This window comes from Podarcis vaucheri (genome assembly GCF_965113315.1).
Source record: "Podarcis vaucheri genome assembly, chromosome: 6".
NCBI lineage: Eukaryota > Metazoa > Chordata > Lepidosauria > Squamata > Lacertidae > Podarcis > Podarcis vaucheri.
Window position 1 is genome coordinate 58,308,644 of NC_138764.1, and position 24,606 is coordinate 58,333,249.

A 24,606-nucleotide genomic window follows, 5' to 3' on the forward strand; every position below is an offset into this window, starting at 1 on the left:
TTTCGGGCCAGAGTGGATGGTTCGCATAGGCTAAGGCTAGAGTCACAGGTGAATGAATTAATATGAAGATCATATTACCAAGTCTGACTTGGCTCTGGTTCCTGAACTGTGCTTTCTCCCTGCTTTATATCTGAGCATCACAACTATTGCAGCTGCATCCAACTTACTTCCAATTTTGCAAGGAGGACACATTGCCATTTAATTGAGCTGTGCTGTCATGCAGACCTAATGTCATACAGTGAGGTTTGGCACTAAACCAGAAGTATAGAAATCAGGAGTGAGAACAAAAGAGGGGTGCTTTGTTTCTTCTCTCCTGTGGGCTACATGCCCTACTCATCCTGCAAATGCCTTGGCCTGCTATTTGGAGTGGCAAGGATTGGCTGGGGGGTGGGGCGCCTCTGGCTTATTGAGTCAGTAGTCCAAAGACCAGAAGAATCTTCTATTGGCAACCACCTCATTCACTTGGCCCTTTGGTTAGCATGAATGGCTGATATTTACTAGATGTCACATTCTTGACCACCAAATCTCCAGGGGGAAAGTTGACAGAAACCAGACAGCAAGGCAGAAAGCCTCAGGGCTATTTGCTATGCACATTTTTCAACTTGATGGGAAATTGCACATTGGAGGTGGGTACACAGAAATACAAAAAGTTCTAGCAAAAGTATAGAAGAGATTCACCCAGAGGTAACAGAAAAGAAGTAAGGATTATCAGAAGACATAGGCCAAAGGCAGAAGTGATGCAAGGTTAAATTGTCTTTAATTCTTGGGAGTGGAGGTTAGTTGTGGATAAGCACAATTCATAGTTGCAGAGTGATGTTTCTTTAAAACCTTACAAAGGATTCAAAGAATATATAATCTGCGTAGCTCATTGGGATTATTCCTTTTCATAGCAAACTCTTCAAAATGAATGGATTTTGTCCCTAGGGATGATACTCATTTCCTCAGAAAGGAATATTCTGACAAATTCTTTCAAATTTTCTTGTTTGAGAATCTCCTGAACTGCTGGGGAATATTATTCCTCTCATGGAGAATATTCAGCAAAATCACCTCCTCAGTTTCACCATCCCTGAGACCAGTTACGGGTCTTATTTTCCATAGGATTTAACATTATTTTAGTGTTGTTGAAGGGAGCAAAGCCATTGACCCTGACTCCTCCCTGCCCTTTTCTCTTAGCCCATTGCTTCCTTCATCCACCCAAAGGAACTAACAACAGAGTTTCAATGAACATTATGCAAGTTGATTTTTTTTCTCTTCAGAAAAGGAGTTTTTGAGAAATGTTTGCAAATTTTTGGTTTTTGAGCTCTCCATAAACTTTTAGAGGCTTTCAGTCCTCCCCTGGGGAATGCTTTGCAAATGGCCCACTATTTCAAAAGAAATAGGAAATGGGTGTGGCCTTCCCTGGGAGAGGGAAGGAGCCCTAGTCCCATAAGACTGCCTTAACCAAACTGGTATCCTCCAGACGTTTTTGACTACATCAGTGTTCTCTCTCCTAAGTAAGGACTGTTCTGGCACAAGCAGAGTTGGTGGTGGTTTGAGGGGGTCTATGAACAGGAGGTATGATACTGAAATGGCCGCAGTGTAGGAGATGTACACAGCAGTGGCAGCAGCATCAACAACAGTACTGAATGGGATGGATTGCTTCTTTCTGTACACGAGAGACCAAAGAACACAAGGTGTAGCCTCTGCGTCACAAGCAGTCAAGCCCTGACGGATATGAATTGCTCTACGCCTTTCAGACCTTAACTCTGTTTGTTTGTTTCTTTCACAGAGGGGGCAAAGTCTAAACTCGAAGCTATGTATCCAACCCAGTTGACTCCTTCCCTGCTCTGCTTTCAGGTGCTGTGCGCAGCAGAGGGGGGCCTTGCACTTGCTCTACAGTAGGAGCTATCGCTGCAGCAACCGAGAAGGTGAGTTGCTTCACCATTTCCTAGCCGCTCGCTGATGGGACTCAGATTTCCCTGTCCTTCTGCTTTCTCATACTTCCAGGTACAGCTAATCCCATTTCCAGGGAGTGTTTGTCACGGTGTCTAAAGGGAAGGGAGAAATAGAGTGACTTTCCATACAGTGGAAGGGACGTTCTGAAGCTGAAATTTGCACGAAAGTGGGGTTTAAAATAATCTATACATGTCTCAAAAAGAACTGCTTGTGCTTTTGCCTTTCATACAAAGGGAATGGCCACATCCAGCTCAACCCCACATATGGGAGAGACTGTAGCATAGTGGTAGAGTGTGTGCTCAGCATGCAAAAAGTCTGAGGTTTAGTCCCTGTTCTCTCTACAGTACTTAGAAGGATCAGCTTGAAGGGAACAAGGGGAAATCTTCAGATCTTCAAGAACTGCTGCCAATTACTGGAGACAAATGAACAAAGAAACTGGCTCGGTAGGAGGAAGCTTCCTGTTGTCCTCGTACAAAGCTTTCTGGCTGGAAATACCCTAAATATAATTGATTCCTGGTGTCCTGGCATCCCAGCAATTTGGAATATGGAGATGGAACAAACTGCTTGGCTCTTAAGAGCACCCATGGCTACTAAAGGCCGCTATTGTATAAATGGAAACATAAGACTCAGCCATAAAATATTATTGATCATTAGGCAAATTTCAGGAGAGATAACTATGGCCTAGTTCCCATGGCACAGTAAGCTAAACTATGGCTTAGCATGAATGTGTAAGTAGGTGTGCAAGCTCTGGGAGAGGGGATTGTGGTTGCTTTGCTCTTCATTGGCCTTTTGCCTGCTGTGCTGAGCTAAGCCATAGTTTGGCTGAGGGTGTCATTTGAACCCGGGCTTACCACTTAGTTCTCCCAGGCAAACCATGAGCTGTAAACTATTAGCCTGGACTTGGGCAACACACTAAGCCTGAACAATGGCTTAGCTCAGTGTGGTGCAGCAAAACAACTGGGTTGAATCAAAATAGGCTCTCAAGGAAACTGAAATACTTCCCCATTTGATGTGGTGTGGCATGTGAAGCAAGCCAGCCTTAGTTACACCACACAGAAAATAAGGAGGATTTGTGGCACTAAGTTTCCATGGATTAAAGGCCATTTTGTCGGCTGCATGAAGTTTTATCCCAGCTGGTTTATGTGTATGTGTGCATATGTATATATGTAATCACACAGAGAAAAGTCAAGTGTGGGGGCATAAGCAGAAAGTCCAAAGGGCTATGTAATGCTCGATTTACAATGAGTGACATTTCCATGCAAAGCTCAACTGTGCAAGGTAAACATAATTAATGGACTTGGTGACTAATAAGGGTGGGCACATCTTTCAGTTTCTTATTTTTCCAGTCTTAAGTTCAGTTCTTCACATTTTAACATCAGCATGTGAATTTATTCATTTTTTTAAAAAAAAGGTTTTCATGAAAATTCACCAGCATCTTAGTGTGAATTTCTCCTAATGTACACATTTTTGCAAAAAAAAATATCCCTACAATTATGCATTTATGTATATTAGTTCACTAATAAGTGAATGTGTATGCACACTTTACTCTGGTATATGCCTTTTTATACACATTCTTTGGCTGCATTGCAAAATTCAGAAAAGTGTGAATTTCACAGGGTGGCTGTGTTTCAGTCCTTGTATTATTTCAGAGAGTGCAAATTAAGGAATATTTAAGTGTGAATTGAATAAAAATTCTCCACCATCCCTAGAGCCTAAGGATGATGTGGCATATAAATTTGCAGTATAAAAAGGAAGCAGTACGGAGGACTATCTGATGGTGTTCAGGTTGTTGTTTTTCTGTGTTGTTTTCCTTCCATTCATTTTTCTTTCCCTTTTTTTCTCTCTCTTCTTCTATTTTGGATTTTTGCTAGCTCTATTTCTTTTTCTCTTTAGCTGTATTTCAGCCTCTGAATAGATTTGAGTGGGCAGCTAGATGTACAGGAGTTCACAATTTGATCCAAAGTCTTTAATAGAGAGAAGCTTACCACACCCCACTACTTCTTTCATGCACACCTGAAATATTGATTAGATAGACATGAGTGTTGGGCATCTGTCTGGAGATATAACTGATGTATAATCCACAGGATCAAAAGTCAGGAAGATGGCAGCTCTCTTTCACCATAGGAATGACATTTCTTACAAGTAAGTTTATGCGTATCTTTCATACCATTTGATACCACTGGAGGACTCTACTTGCCACAACCAACTGTCCTTCACGTTATATTCATTCTTGCACATGGACAAGAGTCTTTCTTCATCAGGAAGAATTTGATTCTGAAAACTTTAGACCTTTTATGTTCCGTCTTTGGAAGATGCCAAGTTCTAATTAGGATTCTGTGGTTTGCAAATACAAAATACTACATAGTTCCCATGGCAGTTTTAAAATATGCATATTTTCAGCCTTGTTGCTAGTTAAGGTTTGTTTGCTTTTTTGTTTATTACTTGTATATCCCACCTTTCTTCCAAGTAACTTGAGGTTTAGCCTTACAACATCTTTGTGAGATGGGTTAGCTTGAGAGATGGCGACTGTCCCAAGGCAATCCAATGAGCTTCATGGCTGGGTGGGGATTTGAGCTTTGTTAACTAAGGTGCTGCTATCAGGATCCCCTGAAGGCTCATTGAGATGGAAGGCTGCAGCATCCCTACTTGTGGGGAGATGCCATCAGTACCCAGTTTTGACTCCATGTAGTAGTGATGAAGGGACGCGGGTGGCGCTGTGGGTTAAACCACAGAGCCTAGGACTTGCCGATCAGAAGGTCGGCGGTTCGAATCCCCGTGATGGGGTGAGCTCCCATTGCTCAGTCCCTGCTCCTGCCAACCTAGCAGTTCAAAAGCATGTCAAAGTCCAAGTAGATAAATAAGTACCGCTCCGGCAAGAAGGTAAACGGTGTTTCCATGTGCTGCTCTGGTTCGCCAGAAGCGGCTTAGTCATGCTGGCCACATGACCCGGAAGCTGTCTGCGGACAAATGCCGGTTCCCTCGGCCAATAAAGCGAGATGAGCACCGCAACCCCAGAGTCGGTCACGACTGGACCTAATGGTCAGGGGTCCTTTTACCTTTACCTAGTAGTGATGTAGGGTGAGGGAATTTAAGGCACGTAAGCTGGATATATTTAGACATTTTAAAACCTAGGGAACATTTCAACCCTTTGTGTCTATTTGCTTCCTCCACAGTGAAACTGAGAGCAGCTTCAACAAAGCCAACAGCATGACCAGGCCAAGTGGCAAGTCCATTTACCGTAAGAACAGCCTGTTCTTTTCTCCTGCGTTTAACATCTCCAGTCTTAATAAGTCTGAATCCCCATCCGAGAGCTCTCAGGGTTTCTTTGTTCATTTTTATTATTTGCTGCAAAGTCTCATATTGGAAGGGGGGGAGAGAGATAACCAAATTGTAGATGCCACCTGCGTCCTCTCCTATTTCTGTCACAGCAGTATTAGAACACTTTGTACCTCAGGGAATGGACATAGAGTAATATAGTTGCCACTTTCCTTTATGATTTCACTTCCCCTCCTCAGACAGCAGTGAGATCAGCCGTCCCTCACACACAAGCTAGTTAGAAGGGTGGAGAGCTCCCCCCCCCATCTTCCTGCTTGTCAATAAAAAATAAGAAATGCTCCCTAGTTGCACAGTTAATCATTTGACATTGGAGCAATATTAATAGAAGCCACACATCCATTCTAATCACCCAGCAATGAAGCCATAGGGCTGTAGTAGACAACATGGTGAAGCAGAGATGATTACCTGACCTCCTAAGCGGGTAAGTCACGTCACTGCTGTTTACCAGGAGGGATGAGGTAGTGGGGAGGGTGATGTAAAGCAAGCCCTAGGAAGTAAGGTCTCATAACCTCTTCCTGCTTAAGGGAAAGGTGAAGATGGGGCCTCCATGGCTCTATGTGCAGAAGTCAACTGGACTGGCAGTTGGATTTTCTTTTGGTATTGGCAGTAGGATTGTGTCTGCCACTGCACCTCAGGCCAATGTGGTGGCAGGTGGTGTGGCACACACAATTCTGCCCTCCAACTAATGGGTACAGCTAGGGATCTGGATGCTGCGTCCCCACAGCACCTGCTGCCTAAGGCAGTTGCCACACTCTGCCTAATAATAGGGACGGCCCTTCTTCAACTTATGCTGCTGCTTGCAACTCATTGGCCACACGAGAAACTCCTGCCAAGCTGTCTTCCTTATGAATTGTTGGAGCCAAAGTTATTGGACCATTCTGAATTCCCTGATATTTGTACAAGAGGTTGTACAAACCTCATACAGAGGTTTGGATTCATATATTTAAGTGAGGATTCCCTTACATCTGGGGATACTGAAGCTGATTTCTTCATACTGTGTCTCCTCTCTCTCCCTCTTGCTCTCATAGACCAGCGGAAGGAATATACTGAAAGTATGATAAAGCACCAACATGAACTCCAGCACCGGGTGGAGGTAGGAAAAGCTTGGGGAAGCAGAGACATTTTATTCTGTCCAGTCATGGGGGAAGAATGAACTGGTCCCATGCAGTGGTGCCAGTTCCTACACTTGGTGGTGCAACACAATTCCTATCGTTTTGCTAACCTGCTGGTGGCCTCATACTCTCTCCTACAGGGGATCCCATGTGGGTCGCCCATTCCCTGACTTTCATCTCCTACATGTGTTCAAAGGAACATGTTTGGTGAAGGGAGCAGAATCGCAGCATCAGGCACCATACCCAACCTACACACATTCATTTGAATGTGTTCAAAGAACACCTACATGAATAAGGCTTTCTCCACAGAAATGGGGAACCCACTCCACTGTATGTGCAGAGGCTCTCATCATTCATTCAGATGAATGTGGATCAGGCAGGGACAGAACACGCCAACCGTGATCCCACTTGCTCCCTCACTCAAGGCTGAGCCATGGGCAGAGGAGCCAAGAGCTGTGGGGGAAGCAAGTAGCCAGCAGTGCATCAGAGCTCAGGAAATCCTTATTGTTCAAGGAAAGCTTTTATACTCCTTCCTGCCCAGGAAGATTCAATGGGAAGCTTGAGTGGGTGGAGCCAGTCCAGGACCAGAAGGCTTCCCACCAAGAAAATTGCCACCAGCAGGTCCATAAATCACCACAGGGCAATCCAATAAAATCATCACACAAATGATCCATGAGTTCCTGACTACTGTGCATAGAGATTTGTATACCAGAAGGAGCTCAGGCCCTAGTTTCTCAGATCTGAAGTTACCCTGAGGTCCAGCACTAGAAGTCTATACTTGCTACACAATTTAAAAATACTTAGCTGATAAATCATCTGCTTTTTGATCATCCAGTTAATCAATTCATTAAATTTAAATATATTTGTATACCACTGAAACCTCAGTGTAGGATTTTCTGAGATAGTAGGAGGAATGAGCATCTTTAATATTTTCTTTCATTCCTTTTTGCAGTAACATACTAGGACCAAATTATCACTAGAAATAAACACACTACTCAGTTAATTATAATTTGCCCCTGTAGATAAGCATTTCCTCCTTCAATGGTTCAACTAAAGCATTCAGCTTACAGCCCTTATAATTTCACTGAAAGGCTAGAGCCTTAATGCACCACAGCCTAGAAGACCATTCTATGCAATACTTCCTGGTCCCTTCCATGGAAACTGTTTATGTGGGGGTGGAGTGTCCTGATTACCTGCTGCAACAATTAAACTATGGCTTCTATTCCCAGCACCTTCTTACCTGCAATGTTGATGGCAAGGAAATTAGCAATGTAGAGAACTGTATTAACCGACTCAAGATGATGGATGCCCAAGGTCAGGTGTGGGGACAAGACATGCTTTTGCAGGTGAAGGATAACAGATTGTTGCTGACTGACATTGAGGCAGAGGTAAGCAGAGCTGCTTTATCTTATTGTGCAAACCATGTAATGTCAGCAGGGGACAAGTTGTGATAAGTAACTGAGTCCACATCTTGATTGGAAGGGACCAGACCTCTAAATACTTATTTTTACATTTATTGATAAAACATTTCTATACTGCCTTTCACACCAGCTAAAGATATACCTATGATATTACCATCCAAAATGATTAAAAGTCAAGCTGGTCTCAGCAGATCATCCTCACTCTGTCACAGGTTGGCTTGTAGAGCTCCCCACCCCATCCTTCAGACCTGGAAGATTGTGATAGGATTGATTGCCAGGGAATCCCCAATGGCCTGATCTGCTGCTGACTTCTTTCTTTGCTTACAGGAAGAGCTGGATAGTTACCCCCTGGAATATATCCAGGAATGTGCCTGTGTCCTGGACAGCTGCATCTACAACTCCATCTTGGCCATCACTGTGAAAGAAATGAGACCATCCAGGACTAGCATCATGCTGTTTCAGTGCGAGCAGATTGGGGTGAGCAACTTCAGGGCCCAGAGGAAGGAAGAGACCTTGGGAGGGAGGGGGGGTTAGAACAACCTGTATGTTCCATGAAATGAAAGATTGCATTTACTGTGTCTTTTTAGATAGTCATGGTGGGGCCATGGCACATGGGGAACTTTCCCCCTGAACCATAATCCTGATTCACACCCACCCAGCTGCTATTTGGTAGGGGTTTTTCCCCCTCCTGTGGCAAATAGCAGCTGGGGTGGGGAGGGGTTTCTGCCAGGACCATGGGGCAAGAGCAAAAATCTCTCCTTGTGCTCCTGATTCTCATTGCCTCCCATTGTTGTGATTTAAAACACAATCATTGCAGTCACACATTAACATGTGTAGTTTGACCTTTATCCATGTGTCTGTGTGCAAGATGGATGGATGGAAAGAAAGAGGGAGGGAGGGAGGGTGGGAGGGAGGGAGAGAGAGAGAGAATCTGAGAGTAAGAACTGCGTTGTAGAAGTTCCCTGTACTCACTAAAACTTGGATCACTCAAGTACGTGTTCTTCATCCTGCACTACCATGAGCTAAGAGGAGTTCTATAAACTGATGGCAGATTTCCTCCCAAGGGTATAGGGAACTCATTACTGCTGCTATTGCCATAGAAATTGAGAGTGATTTCTATTCCCTGTGCACCACAGTAGTAGCAGGAGTTCCAGCTCAGAGCATGCCTGAAGCTGAGATTAGAGGAAGATCTTTTCAGGGGAACTTTGGTAGATGCTGGTGAATGGTTGTAAAAAGTGATAGACTTGCTTTTACTTTCCTCCAGGCTGAGCTGCTGAAAACCAAAGTGGAGAAGGCCGTTGAGGAGTTGAGAGATGAACAGCAGAATCACAACTTGCTCAGGTAGTGAGAAATTTAGAGGCCTGTGGTATGGACAGCCAAACCTTTCTTCCTCCAGAAGCCTGCTAGATTTTAACTTGTGCATAATCATTATCAATGCAGAACTCCTCAGTCCAGAGAGACCTCTCCCCCAAGTCAACGTAAGATATATCCCAGCCATAGAGAAATGTATTATTTCTGCCAGCCACCTGGAACCCAAACATACTGAGTTGTTAGGCTGTGAATCTCTGCCTCACTTGTCTGTTAAGCATGTGGCATCTCCCTCTCTCCCATGTTCACAAGCTTTTTCTCACACTTTTTGTTATCCAAATTCTCCCAGGCAGATTCCACCAGTGCTCTTGCAGTTCCTTTAGGTTCAGGCTCAGTGCTGAATTTTCCAAGGTTTTCCGTCATTCTTGCTTTCCTAAGAATGTACTTATTCTCAATTATCTTATCAGGAGCAACCTGGAGAATATGTTGTACCAGCAGAGCCGATCATCACGTACTGACAAATCCCCACTGATCTCCCAAGAAAGAAGACCAGTAGGGCCAATGGAGCCGAACCATATGCCTTCTCCAGCACAACAGCCTTGGCAGAGGCAGCAGCAACAGCCTTGGAGAGCTGGCCCAGTCCCTGTGGACTATGGTAATGATGACGTTACAGTCTCTCTTGCAACACGCAGCAGCATTTGTAGCTCCCACTCTCATAATGCACCAGGAATCGGTCAGAGGAGACATTGTATCTCCTAAGCAAGAATAAATGCCTATGGGTTGTGTCCAAAGTAGCACTGCATAACGCGTCTCTTTAGTGCAAGGACTTTCACTCCTCCACCTGCATTCCCCTAAATCTGTTCTAGGGATTCACCCAACCCTCTAAAGCAGATTTTGAGGAGGGTGAAGGTGAGCACAAGCAAACACTTTTACGACATGGGCCTGTAACAGTACCATTGTACTGTTGAGAGTGTATTAACTTAAGGTCTGTGTGTGTGGTTTGGGAGCTGCACAGTCAGGGGAAAAACAATGCTGTCCAGGGCTGTAAAAACTGCGGAGAGAATAATTGGGTGCACTCTTCCCAACCTTGGATCAAATCTACGCTTCCAGGTGTCATAAGAAAGCTGCAGAGATAGTACAGGATAGTGCAACATGTTAAATGGTTGCCCTGCTTCCTGATGTGGTATGTCTTGCTTCACTGCGAGAAGCAAAGTCACAGGGAACTAGGCAGAGGGCCTTCCCAGTAGTGCTGCCTGCCCTGTGGAATGCCCTCAAGGAAATAAACACCTATCTGACTTTTAGAAAACATCTGAAGGCAGCCCTGTTTAGGGAAGTTTTTAATGACTGGTGTTTTAATGTATTTTTAATATTTTGTTGGAAGCTGCCCAGAGTGGCTGGGGAAACCCAGCCAGATGGGCAGGGTATAAATAATAAATTATTGTTATTATTATTGATCTTGGGACTCTGTTGCAGAAGCAGAACAGCCACTTCACCAGCAGCAGAAATATGAGTCAATGTATGAAGACCCTGGACCTCCAATGATGCAAGACACAGACAGAGATGCTGTAAGTACTTTCCCGGATACCACCTCCTGCTAGCCCCCAACTCAACCTCTTTCCCCGTTGTCTTTCTAGAGGGTAGGAACCTGATAACAGGGGGGATTATTTGATTAAGCAGGGCAGGAAAGCTGTGTTGTCTGAGAGCTTGATTGGACAGAGGGAGAGGGGCATCTCTTGGCTGTGAGACCTGGAAGACCAGCTCCCTGCCTTGGAGGCCTTTTTCCAACTGGTCTGGGAGGGGAGGGCTCAGGCTGACTCCAGCTACAAAAGCTGAGGCTGCTAAACAGACTTTTGGGCTGGGGCATTGCTTAGGGGTTTTTGTTTTTGCTATTATTGAGATGATGAGAGAGGGGGGTATATCTTTATCTTAAATCTTAATGTGTTTACTGTGGAACCTTTTCAATTTGGCTGTGTGCTTTTTGAGGTTTTATTTATTGTTCATGATTACTTTTGTTATCTTTGTAATTAAGTATTTTTTATATTGTAATCCACCTTGAGCATGGCTTTAACTATGGAAAGGCAACATACAAATAAAATAATGAATGAATGGTGTGATATGAATGCCTATTGGATAGAGACATGAGTTGGGCTACTTTGAAGAACACTGTGCAGTCAAGAAGCACTTCTGCTGAGCAGATATTGACAGATAGCTCAAAAACTGGTTTGTCGGATAGAAGGGAGTCAGGAAGATGGGCAGTTAGGAGCCAACCTTACAAACATTAATGGATTCCTATAACCCTATAACCCTTGGTCCAGGAGTAATTTGTGATAGCCAAATGTATCGTATGACTAATTTACCTTTTGTCTGAGACTTTTCTCCCAGACTTGAGCTGAAGACCAAACAAAGCAAAAATGACAGATAATCAGCCAGTATAAAACAAAGTCTCCAATGATGGCTGTGAGAATTTGAACTTCTGGTGGTTCCTTGAGAAACAGCTTTTGATGCAGTGTCTGATTTAATTTTTTATTATTATTTATTTTTGTTCCTTTGCTGGCCGCAGGAGATCCTGAACCATGTCTTGGATGACATTGAAACGTTTGTAGGGAAAGTACAGGAGACCAGTAGATCCCAGAATGACAAGAAGAAGAAGAAGTCGAAAAAGAATAAAGGCAAAGAGGGTAAATAAGAATGGCAAAGAGGTCGCCATGAGGTTCGGACCCCAAGCATTTTTCTGCCTTAAGCATATCAATAAATGACAATGCCTGCCTTGGCGTGCATCAACCTTGGGTCCCTCAGATGTTGTTGAACTACAATTCCCATCAACTGTCATGGGTGACAGAAGTTGTAGTCCAAGAACATCCAGGAGCCCAAGGTTGAAGAACAGTACCCTACCCTAACACCAGGCCAAGGTACGTACTGCTGAAGTGATGTCAAGATCCTGTGGTACTTGAGACAGATAATCTCATGGGTTTTCTCCCCCTCTTTGGCAGTAACAGTACAATAACAAGACATAGACAATGTACTTGATTTAACACTTGATTGGAAGCCACCCAGAGTAGCTGGGGAAACTCAGCCAGATGGGCGGGGTATAAATAATAAATTATTATTATTATTATTATTATTATTATTATTATTATTATTATATAGAAAAATCAACAGGACCACAGTCAATAGTAGGGAAAAGGCACCTATGTCAGCCACTGTGGCATCACTCAAAAAAAAAAAAAAAAAGCTCAAAGCCCCTCTCCACTGTTCAGAATGGTGTGGGCATCGAATCCTGGCATTCAATGAAACATGAGCATATTTAAGGGAGGAGGGACTTTTGTAGGAGAGGCCAGCCAGCGCAAACAGGAACTGAGCAGAAAAAGCAAGCAGCATGCGTTGCGGATTGTTGACAGAATATTTATTGTGGGTTTTTGCAGTCACTGAAGATATTACCAGGTACACTGGCACCTCTAGGTGCTGGATTGGAGGGTCACAGGTTCACGAAGTTCACAGAAGCCGTTCTTGATGATGTCCACTAGGGATGGGTTGTGCACTTTGGATCAGGGTGTCTGCTAGGACAGGGGAAATTTCCAAGCAGCTGCTGTAGCTGGCCAAGGCCTGTGGAGGATTAGCCTTGGCAGCTGTGTTGAGCCATAAGCCAGTTGCTTGGTTACGTTCTGTCTTATCTACACTTTCAACTTAATGAAGAGCCTGTGAGCTAGTGAGTGGGTGGGTGGCTTCTTTGTATCCGACGCACTCAGGATGGTGAGATAGAGATTGGATTCCAAGTAATTCATTCATGGGGACACTTCATGTCCTTGCAGAAATATGAACATTGTAAGCAGATTTGATAGCTTATTTGCTATCCCCTTATCTGCCATTAGCGCTCCTTTGACAGCTGAAGGTTGAACCATGACTCACTGTTTTCCTACTTCACATATAACATTGGTCTTTAATATTCTATTTTATTTTATTTTGGTCCCTTTTTGTTGGGAAATAACTGGGGAACATCAGTTAATCCTGAAGTCCCACGTGTGTAGGGAACTGCAAAAGAAAAATGGATGACTCACTGAATTAAAAAAAGGGGGGGCTTGACTCACTCTTTAGCCAAAACAGCCCTCAGCAGAGTTTAAAACAGCATTTTCAAAGCAGGGGAAACATACTGTAGGTTGTTAGACCTTTAAATGTCCAAGTATTAAGCATTCTCCCCTGCCTCTACCCCTCTCAGAGTGAAGAGACCACAAGCTTTAGTAAGTTTAAATGTTTTACTTATAGTTATCACAGGTTTCTCTCATGCATTGTTCAATGCTACAGCAGAAACAACACTGGCAAGGTATATTTGTTTGCAAAATACAGAAGTGAGTCTCAAACACGCAGTCTGAGTCTGGAGCCCCAGCCTCAGAAATGTGCTTTGCTTGCATGGTTCAGAGAGAGGGGAACAGGAAACAAACCATACTTCCTCCCTCCCCTTGCCTAGAAATTTACAGCTCTGTGTTCTTTAACCCCTTTCTTACTGACAATTATGCCCAGTTACGATTAGCTGCGTAAAATCTCCCACACTTCCCCCATGCCTCTCCTAAAATTAGCTCTTTTTCGGGAGCTATTTTTAAAACAGGCCCAAACTCACAGCTACCAGATGTACCTACCAAACATGCATATCTCCATAAGCCAACTTGACAATAAAATATATGTCCTTGGTGAATTAGTATTGAGAGCTTCTGGGAGCAATGGAAACTCTTGCAATAAATGTGGCACTGGTTGGATTTTCAGTGTAAAACAAGCCTGTGCAAAGATGTGGGGTGAGTGGGCGAGTGTCAGACGAAAGGAATAAAAGGGTTTGTCTTTTATTAGGCAAACTATCTGCACTGTGCTTGAAAACCTCAATGACTAGGACGGGGCTAGGAATCCTGCGGCCCTCCAGATGCTCAAGACCACAGTTCCCATAGTCACACACCATTTGCCACCTTATCTGAGGGGAGACAGGAGCCAAACAACATCTGGAGAAACACAGGTTCCCCAACTATGGATTGGAAGGACAGTAAGGCAGCGATCTTTACTTATGCTATGCTGGCCACCATAGCTGTCAACTTTTCCCTTTTCTTGCAAGGAATCCTATTCGGAATAAGGGAAGTTCCCTTAAAAAGAGGGAAACGTGGACAGCTATGCTGACCACACCCACGGCTAGCAAAGCCAGTCTCTTGGATTTAAACTGACTTTGTCCCATTGAGGCTATCTGGCTCAAACCAGCTTCTGTTCATGTTACCCTCCAATTGTTTTGGCGTATCTGGATTGTAAATAGGTGTTGAAAGCTGTGTGCATGTGTTCATGCTATGAACCAGCCCATAAATCAAGAGCCTAGATAAACAGTGGCTTCTACATGAGTAACCTGCCTGTAACACCTGTTTGTTTCTGGTTGAGCTGACTGACTGATTCTTTCTCTGGATCTGCAGCAATGCCTCCGGAGCCTGAGTTCAAGGACTGTTTCCAGAAGATCAAATACAGCTTCATTTTGCTGGTAGGTCAGTGTACAGCCTGCACAAACTTGACAAGGAAATTCTCCAGCATGAGCAGGGCTGGCCGCATATCTGAAGAGAGAGGCATCTCCCCCGCCTGAAGGCCTGGCCTCCCAAGTGCGGAGCAACTAGGGCAGATGCACAAAGAGCCCTATTGTGTCCTGCTGCAGTCATTCATTGTAAATGGAGAGGCTCACGGTGGATTTGTTTTGTAGATATCTTGACCCACCAGAGCAGGATAAGGAATGTATGGATAGGAGAAGGTGGGGAATAGGGATGTGAACCAGTGCGGAGATGGATGAAGGATCAAATAGTATCCATTGATTATATTTTGAACCTGCTTTCCAGATGGGAAAAAAAAACCCTTTTCCCAAAGCAATTAAAATTCAATACACAATGCTGCTGGCAGGCATTCTCCATAAAAGACACGGGTCCTCCCTGTGAGCCACAGTCTAAGGGACAAACCAGATGACATGCCATTTTTGCAATTAGCAAGTGCAATTAGGAACAGTGTTTTTCCAAAGGAAGGGCAAGCCTGATCCTAACAATGTTTTTCTTCATTTTCTCTCTTAGCTGCCCAAGCTTCAGTTCCTAACAGGAGGCTGGCTGGGCACTAACTCTTTTTCTCTACTAACTTTTCACATCCAACTTGCCCCTTTTCCCAGGGGGGAAGGAGAAGAGATGTGAGGGAAGAGGGAATGACAGATAACAGAACACCATGTGTAGTTTCAGTCTTAAAGGCAAGACATAGAGGGAAAGGGAAGTGGAGAGGAAAGATAGAGAAGGGAGAGGATATTTGACAGTGCCAGAAAAAAAGGGGATGACTTGCTTACGGGCAGCAGGCCCAAGTCATTTTGCCGCCTGAGGCAAAGGACAAGGTGGCACCTCCCCCATTCCATATACAGAAGCCAGCCAGATTGGCAGCAGTTGAACCTTACTTCCACACTGGCAATCGGACAGCATCCTCCACCGCACCTGAGGGAAGCAGGTTAGCTTAGGTAGCACATGACGATGCTCAGAGCTGTGTTGACTCCTGCCACCCTATTTGCAGCTGCTACCTGAGGCAGCCACCTCATTCTGTCCCATAGTAGACAAGCTTCGGTAGCAGGCATCAACATCCAGTTGAAGGAGGCCAGGCTGATCTCCCCTTGCTGGTGGTAGCACTGGGCAGAAATGGTGCTGCTACCCAGTGTTTCATGGTCCTCGGGCCATTGATTGGGAAGGGGAAGAGGGCCACTCCCTGGTCTCTGCCACCACAGAGCAACTGAAAGTTGAAACAGTGTTTTTGCTGAGGGGTGGGGAAGCAAGCTTTCTGCAGCTGTGTGCATTAAAATTATTGGTCCTAACTTAATCATGTGCATTTTGATAGGTCTGCTCTGAGAAAAAGTTAGTTAAATGCCACCCAGAGAAATGTATTAACAGTGTAAATATTAGCTTGTCTTCCCCCCCCCCAGGCAAAACTTGAACATACAATGCAGCAACCAAGCGCTCCTGAGATGGTTCAACTCATCTTTTCCACTTTGAAAATTGTGAGTATTCTAGCCAGGAACAGACTCCTGGAGGCCTCTGGTGGGAATCTACTCTCCCCCATTATTATTAAAGATATTATTTGCCATATCAGTGTGTGCCACTGAAACTCTGATATGGATTTTCCTGTGCCATAATAATTAGATTCCATAGTGTTTGGATTAAGGAGTCCATGCATTTTACTCCTAACCTGCTCCTGATTTGTTGGTGACCTTGATGCCCCCAAAGCATTATTATATATATCTCACTTTCTGCATGAAAAGGGACAATCGCCAAATGATACCTGTGAAGAAAATTCCTAAAACCTTGAGATCCCTAGAAGGAGGCAATAAAGAGCCTTTGGTCCTCTCTGTGTGTCAGTCTTTGGGTACAACAAAGGGTTCTTATGAGCTTATGTTCAGAAGAATCCTTCCTGGAGACCTGACCACACTGGGCAGGGACAAAGAGACTGTCAGGCTCCATGAATCTCATATGCTGTTGCTTTGCAGGTTTTGTCCAATTGTCCTTGGACCAACTTGGCCTCTACGGTGTCCTCACCTGTGCTGATTCCTGCAGCAATTGACTTGCTAAGGCACTCATTGGATTCCAAAGACCAGCTTATTTGGAAGAATTTGGGAGATGCTTGGAATCTAAGCAGGTACGGATAAAGCCCACAAAGGAGATAGCATGTGCAAACCAGCATGCCATTTGAACTTAATGATAGGCATTAATGAGTACATGCCAGTGACATATCTCACTGTAGCAGGAACCTTACCAGATGCATCTGCCAGGCCACTGCTGGAAACAGACAACTGGTCTTTTGGCCTAATATAGCAAGACTCTGATTATGTTCTTCATTTGCAGCTGCACTATGTCTTTTGTTGACCCTAGCTCTGAGTCACACCTTGAAAGTATGTAAAAGTACAAGTAACTCTGCCACGCAAGTGAATTTCCAGCAGGAAGTCTGAAGAAAAGGTCGTGGACTTAATATCCTGCACTGCGAGAAACATCATTGGCTCCACATCTGCAACAGGATGCACCTTCTCATTTTGGAAGTCCCTTCACTACAAGTTCTCTTCTTTCCCCATAGGGCAGAACATCCAGAGGGACCATCCATCCCCAGCTACCAGCCCACGTTCTTGAGTGGATGGGTGCCGCCAATGCCCACTCGGAGGCAGAGCTCTGTTGATTTTGATAAGGTGAATCTCTCTTTTAAAAGCACATGAAAAGCAGAAGTAGACCTTGCAACCTGTAGTACAGAAACACAAGGGGGAACTGTGTGTTTCCCTGGTAACTAGCAATGACAAAGGATAACATCATTCTGCTGCTGTCTCTGCACATGAATTTAATGAGCAAGAGCAGTGGCTTTGACTCAGATTAAGCTTTTTAAATATCCAATACATTTCTTGTGTTTTCCTCCACACAGGTCCGCACAGAAAGCCGGAGTAGCTTCTCAAGCAGGTACCGTATGTTCTCTTACTGGCTCTAGCATGTGACGTTGTTGTTGTTGTTTAGTTGTGTCCGACTCTTCGTGACCCCATGGACCAGAGCATGCCAGGCACTCCTGTCTTCCACTGTCTCCCGCAGTTTGGTCAAACTCATCTTAGTAGCTTCGAGAACACTGTCCAACCATCTCGTCCTCTGTCATCCCCTTCTCCTAGTGCCCTTAATCTTGCCCAACACCAGGGTCTTTTCCAGGGAGTCTTCTCTTTTCATGAGGTGGCCAAAGTACTAGGAGATAAAGTTTAGGGTTGTGGACATGTGCAAATCCCATTGAACCCAACAGCAAAACAGCACATAGAAAAAACTGTGTTTGTCTCAGGAGTCTATATCCTCACAATTCTGAGTCCCCTTGATTATCCCTACACAAAAATTAATCAGAAAATGATTCTATCAGCCATGTATATGCCTGCATGTGAATATGTACACGTTATTCTAGTCCTAAAGCAGGCATCTCATTTTCCATTCTCCTGCTCTCATCTCCTGCTCTCGTCAGGGCATCTGATGCTCCCCAGCTTATGCAAGCCATATATGACTTCCATGCAAGAAACCCCAGGGAGCTCACATTGATGAAAGGAGATCTCCTAGAGGTAAGACAGAAGTTCCTTGCCCTTCAGCAAACTAACCTCCTGGTAAAAACAGCACTTTCAGTAATAATAATTTATTATTTATACCCCACCTATTTGGATGGGTTTCCCCAGCCACTCTGGGTGGCTTCCAACAAAATATTAAAATACAATAGTCTATTAAACATTAAAAGCTTCCCTAAACAGGGCTGCCTTCAGATGTCTTCTATAAGTCTGGTAGTTGTTTTTCTCTTTGAAATCTGGTGTGAGGGCGTTCCACATGGTGGGTGCCACTACCAAGAAGGCCCTCTGCCTGGTTCTCTGTAACTTGGCTTCTCGCAGCGAGGGAACTGCCAGAAGGTCCTCGGTGCTGGACCTCAGTGTCCGGGCAGAATGATGGGGGTGGAGATGCTCCTTCAGGTATACTGGAATGAGGCCATTTAGGGCTTTAAAGGTCAGCACCAACACTTTGAATTGTGCTCAGAAACGTACTGGGAGCCAATGTAGAGCTTTCAAGACCAGTGTTATGTGGTCTCGGCAGCCGCTCCCAGTCACCAGTTTAGCTGCCACATTCTGGATTAGTTGTAGTTTCCGGGTCACCTTCAAAGGTAGCCCCACATAGAGCACATTGCAGTAGTCCAAGCGGGAGATAACATGAGCATGCACCACTATGGCGAAACAGTCTGTGGGCAGGTAGGGTCTCAGCCTGTGTACCAGATGGAGCTGATAAACAGCTGCCCTGGACACAGAATTGACCTGAACCTCCATGGACAGCTATTCCTTCTGCATAAGCTCAGCAAGCCTCCTGCCCTGTTGCTTAATTGCACCCAAGTGCACTCCAAATGATTGCAGCCCAATCATGACTCAGGCAGGTCAGGAAGGGGGGGAAACCAGATCAATGGGAATAGGGTAATAATTCCCATTATCAAGCAGTGGTTTCAGCAATGTTGCATGAGCTTATTAGAAAGAAAAGACACACTAAGGGTTAAAGACTTTGAACACTAATCTTTGTCAAGAAATCACTTTTGCTGTAGATGGACTCTGGAGCTGGAAGCTAATCAGTAGACAATAGAACCTCTCTCACCCAAAGAGAAGTCTCTCCAACCTTTTCTTAATATCTCTGATGATTCACTGTTCCATCTAGCTCATTCCATTTCTGCCTCACTGATAACTTTTGCTTAATGCAACCTTTGCCAATGCCATGCTCTCCAGATATTTTGGACTCCAACTCCCAAGAGCTCCAGCCAGTGTGACCTTGGAGATGGGAGCTGTAGTCCAAAGTAACTGCAGTGCTTATCAAGTTCCATCAGTGCAACAGACTTTCTCCCTCCTCTAGTGAGGGAGAAGATTACATTGCACAAGCAGGAATCATTGTACTGATGGGACATGGGACTTAGTGCTTTGTTGGATTCCACCCTTGGAGATCACCAGCTTGCTAAAGCCTGGTTTACTATCCTGCATTATAGAACTTGAAAGTTAAGTGGGTAGCCCTAGTACTAACATTACTGATATCTCCCTTCTCATGGTTACATTCCACCCTCACTAGAACTCAAAGGCAGGACAGTGGTACCTCGGTTTAAGAACAGCCCTGTTTACGAACTATTCGGTTTACGAACTCTGCAAAACCGGAAGTAGTGTCTCTGTTTGTGAACTTTACCTCGGTCTAAGAACAGAATCCGAACAGTGGAAGGGCACAGGCGGCAGGAGGCCTCATTAGGGAAAGTGTGCCTCAGTTTAAGAAGAAGAAGAAGAAGAAGAAGAAGAGTTTGGATTTGATATCCCGCCTTTCACTCCCCTTCAGGAGTCTCAAAGCGGCTAACATTCTCCTTTCCCTTCCTCCCCCACAACAAACACTCTGTGAGGTGAGTGGGGCTGAGAGACTTCAAAGAAGTGTGACTGGCCCAAGGTCACCCAGCAGCTGCATGTGGAGGAGCGGAGACACGAACCCGGTTACCCAGATTACATGACTACCGCTCTTAACCACTACACCACACTGGCTCCAAACAGTTTTGGTTTAAGAACAGACTTCCGGAACAGATTGAGATTGTAAACCGAGGTACCACTTCACAGGTATTTCATTTTAATCAGTTGCAGTGTTTTGGAGTAATCACACATTCTGCTTTGTTTAGGTTTTGGATCAACGGAAAAAATGGTGGCTTGCTAGAAATGCTGCAGGAGAGACAGGCTATATCCCTAACAATATCCTGGAGCCTATAGAACAGAAGACACCTAATGGGAACAACGCAGAGCAAGTAGGTACTATTCTTTATTGTACTGGATGGCATTGCAGTGGCGCAGAGATAGGGAGCTATGAGTTTGTAAAATACATCTGCTCTGCACAGTCTTTGAGCATATCTATGTCTGCCCTTCAAAAAAAAAGCAACGCCTAGAAAGTTCTCCAGAGGAAATTTAGGTAGCTCTGCAAACACTGCTGGGAGCCAGCTGTGCATGGGACTCCCTCTGCTTCATTTCTCTCCTCACCCCCACCCCCGGGTTCAATATTGGGACATAGGCTTTTTCTCTCCCCCCCCCCTTTTCACAGAAGCGGATGAAATTTGCAAGCATACCAATCCTCTATGGTGGCTAAAGCTTACCAATTTACAGACTAATAAATTCACAAGTGTTTGCACTGAAAAGCTCTGAAATGTGATTTACTGTTGTTGTTGTTGTTTTTAAGGAACCATCTACAGCTTTTTTTAAAAAAAACAAAATTTGATGAAATTTGCAGACAAGCTTGCCTCTTCTGAATCCTGCCAGATTTCAAAAGGGCAGCTGCAGTGGTTTTCCAACAAAAGCAGCTATTAGAAGCAAGGGTGGGGTAACTCCAGCCCACCAGGCCTCCCAAATTGGGCCCCTGATGCCATTTCAGGCAAGCCATATCCACCTGCTCCACAGCCGACATCTGTGGATCAGGTAAAAGCAGAGCTTGGCCAAAGAGGGCCAAGCACCCAGCAACCACCTGCAGCCCTATGCTCAGTGCTGGGAAAGTGCTGGGTGGTGATGGATTTCAGTCAGGACCATGACAGATAAAAAGCATTTAATCTGCCCTCCCAGCTTTTTATTTTTTTAAAAGCAACTATGCAAAATCATATCTAGTGTGGTTCTGAGAGTTAAAAGAAAGAAAAATTAAGTACCCTAAATTGCAGCCCCTCAGCTGTTCAGGATGTAAGCCTTTAGTTGGAGGCAATCATTGTTCTCTATTAAATATCTTTCTCTGCATTAAGGTTTCAAGAGACTTCCCTGATCTCCGGCCCAGTTCTTCACCAGCAGAAGTCACAGTTTGGCTCAGGATGAAAGGTTTTTCCAAGATGTAGGTGCTGCATTAATAACTGACCCAAGAAAGCTTATCCCTAACAAATAACCCGGCCCCACACCCTTTCCTAGGTGCTGTGTTTCTGATACATAGCTTAGCAGACTGCCTGCAAAGATAATAAACTTTCAATTTGGACTTAAAAGGCATCAACAAAGCCCGATAGCACAGCAGCACTATTATCGTAGTCTGGGGCCAGTTTCAGAAATTGTCTGGTTATTTCTCCATTGAAAAACAATGGAATAGTAGGGAGTACCACTCTTGTATACTTTATCACAAGGATGGTGTGTGCTGAGCATTTAAAAAAATCCAAACTCTGTATAAAGATGACTCGAATGGAAAGCTCAGAAATAATGAAATGTGATTTGATTATCTTGCACAGTATGTTCTACAACCAAAGAACATGGAGGTTTTTGCAAAGTTCAGGGAGAACAGGAGAAGGGAAGGTTGTGAATATAAGAGATGGTCCATAGGGCTAAAAAGCCATCCTCAAGAGATTTGTGCAGTGGATTTGTGCCTCTTAGGCTTGCTGATCGAAAGGTCAGCAGTTTGAATCCCCACAACAGAGTAAGCTCCCGTTGCTTTGTCGTAGCTCCTGCCAACCTAGCAGTTCAAATGCACACCAGTGCAAGTAGATAAATAGGTACAGCTATGGCAGGAAGGTAAACAGTGTTTCTGTGCACTCTGGTTTCTGTCACGGTGTTCGTTTGCACCAGAAGCAGTATAGTCATGCTGGCCACATGACCCAGAAAGCTGTCTGGCTCCCTCGGCCTGAAAAGTGAGATGAGCACCACAACCCCATAGTCACCTTTGACTGGACTTAATAGTCCAGGGGTCCTTTACCTTTTACCTTTTACTGTGCTCTTCTCTTTGGGAATGTCTCAAGCCTGTACCATCTTTTGCCACCTTGCTTTGATGCTATCTCGCTATCTCTCTCTCTCTCTCTCTCTCTCTCTCACACACACACACACACACACACACACACACACTTTCCCTTCTTCCTTCATCTTTCAACAGTACGGTGAGGGCCCTAGGAGTCCTTGATGGAAACCAGATTCTGTCACTGAGCAGAGAGGAGCTGAAAGCAGTTTGCCCGGAAGAAGGTGGAAGAGTGTTTCTCATGCTTTCAACCATTAAATCAGCACTGTAGGTAAGACGCCCTCCAACAGAACACTCATCTGTCTTGTGGCAAGAGGTATGCTATAGGGTGGCCTCTTCCCAGGCCACACACCCCTCAGGCTGCTTTGCACCCTCCTTGAGTGTTTTTGTCTGGCTGGAATAGTCCTTGGATTGTGGTGATGCCTCTCACTTGCCTGGACAGAGGATAGAGAGAGATGTGTGGGTGCATGTGAAAACCTCTCAACCTTTATGGTCAGAGTCTGTTTTCGCTGTTAAGAGTCATGCCTGTTTCTCTACCCACTTTTGCCTCTGGTCAGCTCAGCATTGGTATGTAGTCACCAGACAGTTTCTCATGACGGAATCTGGCCTTCGGGCTGAAAGCCAGTCCCCTTTCCCCTCCTGTAGGCAATATTTGATTGGATACAATGCCACAATGCCATTGTGCTCTTGCACAGGCTACAGAGTTTCCCATTGCCTCAGTTTCTCCCTGGTGGAGATGAATGTAGGCATAGGGCCCAACTCCTAAGGGCTGAGGTCCCTTTGCCCCCACAATAAAATATTTGAGGGGGCTGTCCCCCCAAAGTTGATGGGCATTGCCATTCAACTGGTGTGTGAGCAGTGTGTCTCTTGATCAATTACGCAGAGCCTCCCAATATTTTATTCAAGTTGGCACCTGGATATAGGAACACCATGGGTGCTTAATTCAGGGAGATATACACAAATAGAACACAGGGGTTTTCTACTTGTGTATGTTCCTATACAGCGAGTTCCTTAATTCAGGGGGATAGCATATGCATAGCTTGTTGCATTCCTGCACCAGCTTCTCTCTCTTCAAACCCCACAGAAAGTTGACGAAGAGACCAGTGACCCACTCTTATGCACTAAATGTGTCAGTTTTAGGATTGTCTCACTTTTAAGACTGGGGGTGGGAAACCTTTTTGGCTCCAGGGACCAAATCATCATCAAGCCCCATCATCTAGTACAGAGTTTATGGAGAAGCGCTTGGGGAAAAGTCACTTATCAAGCTCAACAATTATGAAGCTGCTAGAAGGATAAAGTAAGCAATTCTGAAATATAACCTCAAGCTTCTTAGAGGTTTGTAAATGTGGTAAATGTATTGATTAGAGTTTATCCAGCATCAACTCCTTTCTCCTTGTTTCTCTTGACAGGATGATCCACCAGAGCAGCCATCTTTAACCACTACATAATTATCATAATAGGAACATGTTATTGATTTTCCATTTGCTTTTCAAGAAGGTGAACTGTTTTCCTCTGCAGCTGTGTGCATACAAAAAGTTGTAAATAGTGGGGCTGTAATGCCATAAAACAATAGGTATTGTCAATGCAGTTTCTGTGCGAATCTCTCAATATATGCAAGATAAGTAGGACAAATTAGCACAGCAGTACATTAGTGCAGCAAGTTTAGGAAGGCTGTGTTATGACCAACTAAACATTCTTGATTTAGTCTCCCAGAAAAAGAATCAAACTTTTCTTAAGTTAGAGCTATGTCCGAATGTCCCAGTACCATTTTTGATGGGAAAACGTGACCTTTCAAGATGAGTGGAGGAGCTCACTGCCAGAATTGAATGTTTTCTAACTAGTTCCTAAATGTTTCTATTTGTGTCAAACTACCCAATAAATTTTAATCTTTAATGTGTCACAACTGCTTGTGTTTTTGCTGTATAGCAAGTAATGTAACTACTGGCCCAGAACCTTTTCAAAAATATTTGTGAAAATTGTGTATTTCCTACTAGGCATGTGCTCTTACCTCACGGTCGGTTAGATTTAGCAACAAAATAACTCTATAGGCTACATTTGCACTTGCAGCAAAATCTCAACCCAAACAGCCTCACTCTAGGGAGGGAATCCTTCTCCAGAAAAGAAAGCATTCAGAACAGGAATATAAAGAATGCCACTAGACCTCAAATTAGCAGGAGGCCAACAGAAATGTCAACCCTCTTCTTCCACAGATGGGCAAGACATGTTCATACAACC

General features: G+C 44.4%; 1 protein-coding gene across 2 annotated transcripts; it reads left to right on the forward strand.

Moving 5' to 3' along the window:
* Positions 1–1,756: 1,756 nt before the first annotated feature.
* EPS8L3 (EPS8 signaling adaptor L3) lies at positions 1,757–24,274 on the forward strand. 2 transcript variants are annotated; one of them, XM_082228478.1, is made up of 20 exons: positions 1,757–1,907; positions 4,020–4,077; positions 5,109–5,173; positions 6,300–6,364; positions 7,613–7,771; positions 8,132–8,281; positions 9,069–9,145; positions 9,580–9,767; positions 10,586–10,677; positions 11,673–11,790; positions 14,548–14,612; positions 16,065–16,139; positions 16,626–16,774; positions 17,207–17,315; positions 17,543–17,577; positions 18,113–18,206; positions 20,312–20,434; positions 21,407–21,492; positions 22,510–22,642; positions 23,781–24,274. In XM_082228478.1, the coding sequence occupies exons 2-19, from the start codon at positions 4,037–4,039 to the stop codon at positions 22,640–22,642; spliced, it is 1,824 nt and encodes a 607-aa protein (XP_082084604.1). In that variant the 5' UTR covers positions 1,757–1,907; positions 4,020–4,036; the 3' UTR covers positions 23,781–24,274. The 2 variants fall into 2 exon arrangements, with proteins under 2 accessions (XP_082084604.1, XP_082084605.1); XM_082228479.1 differs by having other exon boundaries at positions 10,589–10,677.
* Positions 24,275–24,606: the final 332 nt, after the last annotated feature.

Coding starts and splice junctions, on each gene's coding strand:
- EPS8L3 (XM_082228478.1), top strand. CDS start 4,037: ATGGCAGCTCTCTTTCACCATAGGAATGACATTTCTTACAA. Junction 11,791..14,547: donor AAAGAATAAAGGCAAAGAGG/GTAAATAAGAAT, acceptor CTGGATCTGCAG/CAATGCCTCCGGAGCCTGAG. Junction 16,140..16,625: donor TCTTTTCCACTTTGAAAATT/GTGAGTATTCTA, acceptor GTTGCTTTGCAG/GTTTTGTCCAATTGTCCTTG.